The 10282-nt window shown below is 56.9% G+C and overlaps 1 protein-coding gene across 1 annotated transcript in view; it reads right to left on the reverse strand.

Moving 5' to 3' along the window:
- Nucleotides 1–907: 907 nt before the first annotated feature.
- Nucleotides 908–10282, reverse strand: part of LOC129391885 (kazrin-like) — a 35779-nt gene continuing 26404 nt past the window's right edge. The window contains exon 2 of the mRNA XM_055083042.1: nt 908–1273. Coding sequence (XP_054939017.1) covers nt 1074–1273 — 200 coding nt within the window. The 3' untranslated portion in view covers nt 908–1073. The remainder of the gene's footprint in view (nt 1274–10282) is intronic.

Raw genomic sequence — 10282 nt, forward strand, 5'->3', positions numbered from 1 at the left:
TTTCCCTGGATCCTTCACAGGCCGAGGGGAGCAGAGACGCCCACCAGCCTGAAATGCTCCTTGGGATGGTGACAGAAGAGCGAGACGAACAGATTCTTTCAGCCACCCTGTTTAGGGGTCTTTGCTACAGCAGCCCGAAATCAACCGAAGGAATAAACCTGCTTTGGCCTCAGAAATGAAGTCTTCAGAGAGTATTTATCGTTCTAGTAAGTGGTAAGTGGAAAGGAGGGTGCCAAGTTTTATTGCCCCCCCCCGCCAGGAGAATCAAAGACACTAAGAGAGGCTCAAGAGATCAAGGCAGACCCCACCCAAGAGATCTTCTCCCCCAGTGTTTCACGTTGGAGGACTGGGAGGGGATGGCTTCCAACCTTTCTCAAATAACCTTTTGAGACACAGTGCGGGCAGGTGGCTCCCAGGAGAGAGGGGTATGCCAGCTGCCAGTACCCCAGGGCAGCTCTGAGGAAAGCAGCTGACACGTGGGCCCACTGGTTTCCTGTCTCCTAAGGCAGTTTCTCTCCTAACTCCTCATCCCACCCAGGGCTGGATGCTGCGCTCCTTGGAGGGGAGCTCCTGCAGACCAAGCAACGAGAGAAGAGGCCTGGGCCCTGCCCTGGAGAGCCCACCGCGGTGAGCGTGAGTGAAGTGGGGGAGGATGTGTCCTCCAGCACAGAACCCAGCATCCCCGCGCTGTCCTGTGAGGGGAGGCGCCGCAGGACCCTGAGAGCTCTGAGTAAGAGGCGGCCCAGCTGCTGGGTCAGCATCGCCGTCGTTCAGCAAACATAACTACCTGCCATTCACACCTCAGAAGGAGGCGCCCCATGACCGGCCGTGACGGAGGGAGAACGTGAGGAGGCGGTCACGCTGCAGGAGGGAATGGCATCTGTACCCGACCCAGCAAGACGCAGGATTCCACCCAGAAAGGAAGGGGCAGCCTGGGCTGGGGGCTGGGTGCTGGCAGACTCCTGGGGCCACATCCCTCACTGCCCCTGCAGAGGCAGGACCCTGGCTCCTGGTGTCCTTGTGGCCCCAGCTGAGGCCCAGGCGAGGGAGGGGAGGGAGCTGTTGGCGACTTGTCACTCACCCTGCAACGCTTCTTTGGCTCTGGCTACCTCCTGCTCCTTCTGGGCCAGCTGGACCCTGAGCTCGGTGGCCGCGAGGACCTCGGAGGACTTGCCGCCCTGCGACTCCTCCAGGTCCTTCATCAGCATCTCCTTCATCTGCCGGAGAAGGTGGACTTCCTCCTGGAGCCGGGACACTTCCTCCCGCAGCAGTGCTAGGGGAGAAGGGCACACGGTTAGAGCGGGGGACAGTGGCTCCCGCTCGCTCACTTTTTTTTTTTTTTTTTTTTTTTTTGTGGTACGCGGGCCTCCCTCTGTCGTGGCCTCCCCCGTTGCGGAGCACAGGCTCCGGACGCGCAGGCTCATTGGCCATGGCTCATGGGCCCAGCCGCTCCGCGGCACGTGGGATCCTCCCGGACCGGGGCGCGAACCCGGTTCCCCTGCATCGGCAGGCGGACGCGCAACCGCTGCGCCACCAGGGAAGCCCCCGCTCGCTCACTTTTCTGGGGACAGTTTGAAGGTGCTTTGGCCTTCCCTGTTTGCTCTGCATTCAGGGCCTGTCCTACTATGTGTAGGAAAACCCCCAGACGACCTTATTGCAAGGAGGCCCCGCCCCAGTCCTGGGCCCCGCCCCCAGTCTGCAGAGCACGCCTGGTGGGACTCCCTGCCGCCCACCACACTCTCCCGGGCTCTCAGGGGTCAGCACTGCAGTCTCAAGCCAGCAGCACGCCCAGTTACGCTTTACGTGCTTTACCTTGTTTACCAAAACCTTCGGAGGCAGGATGCTTCACCCCCATCTCACAGACTAGGAAGTCAAGGCTCGGAGAGATTAAGAAACTCCACGAGGGCATAGCGCGTAGGTAGCAGAGGTGGGATGTGAACCCAGACCTGGTCGACTCCAGGCGCAGTCAACGCGACAGTATTACTCAGAACGGTGCACACCCAGGCCGAGACGCTCACCTCACTCAGAGACGGATTAAAAGAGCTTCTGCCGTAGAGAATGGACTTGAGGACACGGGGAGGGGGACGGGTAAGCTGGGACGAAGTGAGAGAGTGGCACGGACATATATACGCTACCAAACGTAAAACAGATAGCTAGTGGGAAGCAGCCGCAGAGCACAGGGAGATCAGCTCGGTGCTTTGTGACCACCTGGAGGGGTGGGATAGGGAGGGTGGGAGGGAGACGCAAGAGGGAGGAGATACGGTGATGTGTGTGTATGTATAGCTGATTCTCTTTGTTATACAGCAGAAACTAACACACCCTTGTGAAGCAATTATACTCCAATAAAGATGTTAAAAAAAAATAAAAAGAGGTTCTGAGATGCTCATGGAAGCAGGCCCCGGAGCGGCTGGCCTCGGCCTGCGTCGCTAAGCTCCCGCATCGCTCTCTCCCTCTTCCCCACCCTCCTGCACGCTGGTCCCTCTCTGTGCGACAAGCCAAGCTCTTTCCAGCCTCAGGGCCTTTGCCCCTGCGGGGCCCTCCACCTGCGACACCCTTTTCCCTGTTCTGCCAGTGACACAGCCTCCCCCCGACACCACCCTGTCCCGTGCTCCCATGGCAGCAGGGGATGCAGTCCTCCCCTGTGAGAGTCACAGAGGGCACGGCTGCGGCGCGGCTTTCGAGGCCCCGGGTCTCCGGTCTGGCTCCCTCGCTGACCAGGAGTGTGACCCCAAGCAAGTCCCTTCCCCTCTAAGCCTCCCATGTCCCTCCTATAAAATGGGTCTAACCCTCGTGGGCTTGAGACGCAGGAGGAAGCCTGGTCCAGGGCATGTGCTCAGCGTATACAGCGAGCGCTCAGTGCCAGTGAGACGGGGGCTGCGTCTCCCCAGGCGCCTGGCGTTCTCTAAGGCGCTACAACCTGCACTCCTTGGGGAGCCTGGACACGAAGGCAGAGCCAGGCCTGGGGTGGGGGGCAGGCCACGGGGAGCAGAGCTGAGGCCTTGGGGACCCGGGGTCCCTCCACCCCCAGAAGCCTGGGGAAGGGTGGCACTGGCTCCAGCCCCTGTTCCCTGGTCTACTTCAACCGCCTCCTCTGAGGCCACCTGGGTCCAGCTGCCACCCACACAAGGGGAGGCCGCCCGGCCCTCCCAGCTCCTCGAGCCCCACCCAACCTCCCCACAAAAGCCTGAGACGCAGGGCGTCCCACCCCGCCCCTGCACTGAAAACCCTCCCTGGCTTCCCGCCCCATCAGCCCATCTGAGGCCTCCCTCAGGCCACCTGTGGGGGGACTTTCAGTTCTGGAAGGCGCTAGACTTGTCCCGCCTCAGGGCCGCTGGAAGAGCTTCCTTCCTTCTTCACAGGTTCCTCCCTGTCGGGCAGTCTCAGCCCTACTGTCACCTCAAGAGCCCTACAGAGGCCCTCACCCGTGGTCCACTTCTGACAGCAGTTTGGACGACGCACCCCAAACCCCTCATGAATGTGGGAGGCCCACCCATGCGTTACCGTGTGCGCGCCCCGTGGGCACAGCTCCCTGAGAGCAGGCCTGGTAGCTCTGTCCTAGCTCGTTCGCTGAGGGGTCTCAAGTGCCCTGAATACTATATGATGACACACGACAATCGAATGATCTCCTCCAGCCATCCGTCCACCCAGCAAGAGCTCACGGGCACCTGCCCCAAGCCAGTTGCTGCTGAAGGCACTGGAGACCCCCGGGTGAAGGTCACACACAGGTCCCACCCTCAGGCTGGTGCTCCCAAACCCCACAGGGAACACGGACTGAAGAAACCCAAACCTGCACCCCGGGGAGACAGGCTGTCTGCAAGGGACCTCCTGGTTGCTCTGACATGGACAGACTCAAGTGCAGGCTGGGAACTGTCCAAGTCTCTTAGCAAAACTGCAAAGTAGGAGGTTTGCATTGGGGGCCCCTCCCCTGCCCTCATTCCAGACAAACACTTGCAGGTCGCCTGTAAGGCAGGCCTGGCGCAGGGTGTTCAAAAAGAAGGGAACACCCTTGGCCTCGAGAAGTCTCCAGCAAGTAGAAGCAGCACACACAGGTAAGCATAATACAAAGCAGGTGTGGCACGTGCTTGGAGCACAAGAACATTTGAAACGGGCCTCGGAAGATGGCGGGGCAGTGAGCTGCGGGGACAGTACGAGCAAAGGCAAGAAGGTTGGAAAGGTGCCTGGGTAACCGGTGACCAGTACCAGGTGAGGAAGAGCAGGAAGAAGCCAGGAGAGGTACGACAGGGTCAGATCATAAAAGGTCTTAACCTCGACCACCACTCTGTGCCCCCAGCCCTGGCTCGCCGTCTCTAGCCGTACTTAAGACTCTGGAATTTTCATTCTTGCTCCCTGCCACAGACTGAATGTTTGTGTCCCCATAAAATGCACATGTTGAAACCTAATGCCTCATGTGATGATGGTACCTGGAGGTGAGGCCTTTGGGAGGTGATTAGGTCATGAGGGGGGAGCAAAAGACACAGCAAAAAGACAGCTGTCTATTAACCAGGAAGAGGGCCCTCACCAGACACGGAATCGGCCAGTGCCTGGCTCTTGGACCTCCAGTCTTCAGAATTTTAAGAAACGAATTTCTGGGGCTTCCCTGGTGGCGCAGTGGTTGAGGGCCCGCCTGCCGATGCAGGGGACACGGGTTCGTGTCCCGGTCCGGGAAGATCCCACATGCCGTGGAGCCTGTGCGTCTGGAGCCTGTGCTCCGCAACGGGAGAGGCCACAACAGTGAGAGGCCCGCATAACGCAAAAAAAAACCCAAACAAACAAACAAAAAGAAACAAATTTCTGTTGTTTATAAGCCACTGGCTATTTTTGTTCTAGCAACCCCAAACGGACTAAGACACCCTCCTTCATCAATTCTCCCCAGTCACCCATCCTGCCGGGGCCTGTCCCCACTCAACTGTCACCAAACGGGTTATTTCACGATAAGGTGTGAGTGACTGCTAAGCACCCCCATTTATATTTACATTGCCAGGCAAGTGGAAGCCAGGGCTGTTTGACTTTATTTTAGGGGCATGTCTTCTGGGCTTCCTTAAACTGCCCAGAGGAAGCCACTGAGGTTGTTTGCTGTCTATGCAAATGGCAGAGGATTCCAAGAGACCTGCCTTCGAATCCAGTCCTGGCCAGGGCCTTGTTGTGACCCTGAGCGAGCCCCGTGATTTTTCCGGCTCTCAGTTGCCATGTACACTGCTTGGGGACAATGTCACCCATTTAGGGTTGCCAGACTTAGCAAAATAAAATAAAGCGAAGCAAAACAAACCCAAAAAGCCCAGGTGCACAGTTAAACTTGAATCTCAGATAGACAACAAATAAGTTTTAGTATAAGCATGTCTTAAATATTGCATACTTATGCTAAAAATTGATTTGTTGTTTATATGAAATTCAAATGTAACTGGGCATGCTGTGTTTTATCCAGCAACCCTACTTCCATTGCAATGAAATGGGGCCATCATGAGAAAGGGCTGTGCTACTATATTATCTCACAGGAGGAAGGAGGTTAAGGCACAGAACAGCCTGGCACAGCCTCCTCTGCCCCTTGCTCTTGGACGAGAGCAAGACGGGGCTGGGTGCCCCTATCCTGAGCTAACAGTGGCAAAGGCAAATTTTTCCTGCGCTCACGTTGCTAATAGGTGTACCTGACACCTAGGCCCCGCCCCTTGAGTCAGGCTCTGAAGAAGCAGGAGGGCGGGATACCAAGTACAGCTCCTGCAGGAACCAAGTCTTAGGAGACCAGACTGGAAAAACAACTCCACAGAAAGAGAGAGCCTTGTCTAAGCTTACTAACTGCACCTGCCCTGGCTGGACTAGATCTTGCACAGCCTGGACCCTTCCAGGGGCAGAGAGGGGTGACAGCCCTGGGACTGCAATCACAGAGAGCCTCACAAGACTGAAGCCCATTTACAGGCTTCAGGACCCTTCGTAGGCACTTCCCCTCCCTGGGCCTCAGTGGCCTCACCTGTGAAATGGGAGTGATGGGAATGAGACACACAGGTCATACACTTAAACGTGCTAAGCACGATGAGTGCTGTGTGTGCCCTCGTGCCCTCAACTCCTCTTCCCCTCACAGAGGGGAGCGACCACATTCCTCAGAAGCAATGAAGAAGTGACAGTTGGAAGACTTGGGTTGCTGTCTCAGAGGGATTGCTACCTCGCTGTGTGACCTTGGGCAAGTCACTGTCCCTCTCTGGGCCTTCATAATATCAGTGCCCTTACAGGGATGCACTCTTCATGAATCTAGATGCATGCTACCGATTGTGCATTCCTCCCCTTGGCGGGACAGGGGTCCCTGCTCTGGTCCACAGCTGCACTGCTCAGTGAGGCAGCCACCAGGCACACGGGGCTACTTAAGTGTAAATTAGTCACAACAAACAACTCAGTTCCTCAGGTACACCCGTCACATGTCAAAAGCACAGAGACTGCCCCATCGGGGCACGGAGCTCCTGGTCAGTGTTCGTCGAGGGGCACGAGGTGGGGAAGGGAAGCAGCGGGGTTTGTGGAGCACCTGGTGCAGCGCGGGCCGCAGACACATGGACAGGAGGGGGCCTTGTGCCAAAGGCGGGACAGCTGCTGGGGAAGGAGCCATGTTCCTGGAGAAACCGCACTGGTCCTGGCCCAGGGACACAAAAGGGAAAGATCAACTGTGTACCTTTCTGCCGACGCTGGGCAACCACGGACCTTGGGGCAGGGGGCTGGTGGCGGTAAAAGGGCCTGGTGCCAAAGAAGCCACAGACCCAGCAGAGCTCTAGGCCATGGAAGCCGGAAGTAAGCATTGCCTGGGAGGCAGCGGCTCTCCCACCCCCGGGGAAGCCAGCAGTTACCAATGATGCTGCCCTGGGGGGAGCAGGGAGGCCACACAGTGGAAGCCCCCAGAGGTCTCTTCCCAAGGGCAAGGGGGTGTGGCACACCTACTCAGGTGATAGAGGGAGCTGGGGAGACCCTGCCCCTGCCCCTCTGTAGCACATCTCCTTTTGTTTGTAAGAGCAGCGAGTGCTCGCCATTTAAAAAATGCCATTTCCTGGCCTCCCTTGCAGCTAGAATTGTCTGTGTGACCCCGTTCTGGCTGATGAGATGTAGGCGAAAGTCCCTGAGGAAGACTGCCCTTTAAGAAAAAAGGGCTTTGCCTCCTCCGTGCCTGGAAAGTGGACTTGTGGTTAGAGCTGTGGCAGCAACGTTGTAACAAGGAGGCAACATGCACAGGGAGCAAAAAAGATGCCAAGGGGAGAGAACAGAGCCTGGGGCCTGGCGAGCACAGCTCAGCCCTGCACCTGCGTCTCGAGACCTGGAGCGGCACCAACTGGGCAGGGCCACCTGGCACAGGAGAGCCTTTGCTTTCCCTGCTCATCTACCAGTTCTCCAGAACCATCCACGGCAGTGCATGCTACAGGCTGAGATTGAGTTCAGGTGGCTGCTAAGGGCCAGCACCTCTGGGGGCTGCCCTGTGGCCGCGTCAGCTGTGAATTCTGGGGAGCGGGAGGAGGAGGAGGTGGGGCTGTGGAGGAATCCACACAGCGCAGGAGGGAGGTGACCGCTCCTGGCCCTGGGGAAGAGCCCTCAGTTTTGTGACAAGTCCTTTCCTGGCTTAATTTTTGTGAGCTCACAGGGCTGGGGCGGGAGAGGAAGAAGACAAAGGAAAACACTTACTCTCCGTGACTGTGGGGCACCGTCCGAGAACAGGATGCGTGAACCGGCAGCGAGAGGCCTCAGAGCTCTCTCGGTGAGCTGCCGGTTTACGAGTCTGGCCTTCCCAAGCCAAAGGTCCAAACAGCAATAATACTGTAACCACCGCGTATCCAAACAGCAATAATACTGTAACCACCGCGTATCACAATGACGATTCCTTTACTAACACTTCGGGAGCACACGATATGTGCTCCAGGCTCTGTGGAAAGTCTGTTACACTCCTTAACGATAACTAGTGAATCCTCACAATAACCTCATGAAGTAGGTCCTGTTATCATCACCCCCTTCAACAGATGGGGAAGTTAAGGCACAGGATTTAGGTGACTTGACCAATGTCATGCAGAGTCAGAGCGGTCTAGCTCCGGCACCCACCCCAGTCCAAACTCTTGCACTGTACTAACTTTTTTTTTTTTTTTTTAATATTTATTTATTTGTCTGCGTCAGATCTTAGTTGCAGCACGTGGGATCTTTAGTTGCAGCATGTGAACTCTCAGTTGCTGCATGTGGGATCTAGTTCCCTGACCTGGGGCCCCTGCATTGGGAGCGCGGACTCTTAGCCACTGGACCACCAGGGAAGTCCCTCACTGTACTATCTTGCAGGGGGAGAGGGCCACAAAGCCCATGGGCCGCCGCAGGCTTGCCCTGGTGGATGGCAGGGGAGGCACGCGTGCCCCCCAGCAGGTATGGGCTTGCTCTTGTTTCCCACATGGAGGTGGGTCACAGGGAGCCGGCCACTCCGTGCATGGCCCTCCCCCGGGGGCACAGTTCCCACGCAGCCCCTGGAGAAGGATTTGGCCACGGAGCCATCCGGGGCTCTGCTCTGCTCACACCTGACGCCCAGCGCCAGCCCGGTGCTGGGCTCCCGGCAGGCACACAAGGATGGCGCCGAGGGCGGGGCGGGGCGGAGGTGGGCCAGGCTGGTCTGGGTCAGCCACCGGGGCTCTGTCCCGGCTCCCCCGCTTCCTGCCTATTTGACCTTAGGACAAGTGACCTCTGAGTTTATCTGAAACTGGAGCCAAGACCAGTCTCCCAAGCCTGTAGTAAACATTTAACAAAGCAATCATCTAAGTGGAAACATTCCAGAAGGTTCTAAAGGGGGGTCATATGGAGCTCGTCAAGATCATTATTATAGAAAAGGGCAAACCTCCCCGATGTTCCGAGGAGAGGCCTCGGCCCCAAGAACCTGGGAGCCCAGACCTGTGGGCCTCCCAGCCCGGAAGGGGTGGATTAAGTGACAGAGGAGGCCGAGTCACCCAGTCCGCAGGGCAAAGGCAGGACCAAGAGCACAGGGGGCTCCGAGGGGAGGGCAGGTTGTGAGTGACAGTCCCTGGCTGCCTGTCATGGGTGGACACCTTGATAAACAGCCAAGCACACATCTGTCAAAACTCTCTGAACTCAGATGGTACCCTTAAAACCTGTGCACTTTGCTGTAGGAAATTATACCTAAAAATATACATATACATATATATATATATATATATGTATATATATACATATATATATATATATAGCAGTAACATAGTTCAGGCTTTCCATTAACTCACTTTTATAGATCCTCCTCCCAAATCCAGGTACCGAGCGCACTTTGCTGCAGGAAATTATACCTAAAAATATACATATACATATATATATATATGTATATATATATATATATATATATATATATATATGCCTGAACTATGTTACTGCTATATATATATATATATGTATATATATACATATATATATATATATAGCAGTAACATAGTTCAGGCTTTCCATTAACTCACTTTTATAGATCCTCCCCTCAAATCCAGGTACCGAGCTCACCGGCCCCCTGCCCTCCAGCAGGCCTCAGAGGAAGGGGGGCCTGAGTCCAACCCCGGGCTCTGTGGACGGCCTCCGTTCCCTTGAGCTATACCTGCCCTGTGGGAGACAAGCTGGACCATGCCCCGCTGGCCCTGGCCGGATGGAGGTTACTTCCAGATGACACGACGCTCTGCTTAATGATGTCCTGGTTCCCTTCTGGTCCAAACACCCCTTTCTGGCAGAGACGATGGCTCATGGCCCTGCCATGTTCTGAGCCCCGACTTTGTGCAGGATGCCACCCACTGGATTACAGGCTTCATCTCACCGGATCCTCACGGCACCCACGCAGGGCTGTAGTGACCCCGCTTGAGCTCGGAGGTGTTGGGGGGTGTGGGACGGAGCCCAGGACAGCCTGTGGGTCGTGCAGCCCCCACCCCCCGCCTCCCCCGCCGCCATGGGCTGGTCCAGCAGCGGCCGGCAGGCCGTGAGCACTCAAAAGCCACCCCTGCTGCCGGGACTGCCATTATTGTCACCACTGCCAAAGCTGGCCCAGGTGGTAGTCTCAGAACATTAGGATGATGCTTGTTCTAAAAATTAGGAATCAGGGCTTCCCCGGTGGCGCAGTGGTTGCGCGTCCGCCTGCCGATGCAGGGGAACCGGGTTCGCGCCCTGGTCTGGGAGGGTCCCGCGTGCCGCGGAGCGGCTGGGCCCGTGAGCCGTGGCCGCTGGGCCTGCGCGTCCGGAGCCTGTGCTCCGCAGCGGGAGAGGCCACAGCAGGGGGAGGCCCGCATACCACAAAAAAAAAAAA

The sequence above is a fragment of the Physeter macrocephalus genome, unplaced genomic scaffold (genome assembly GCF_002837175.3).
Source record: "Physeter macrocephalus isolate SW-GA unplaced genomic scaffold, ASM283717v5 random_502, whole genome shotgun sequence".
In the NCBI taxonomy this organism is placed as follows: Eukaryota; Metazoa; Chordata; class Mammalia; order Artiodactyla; family Physeteridae; genus Physeter; species Physeter macrocephalus.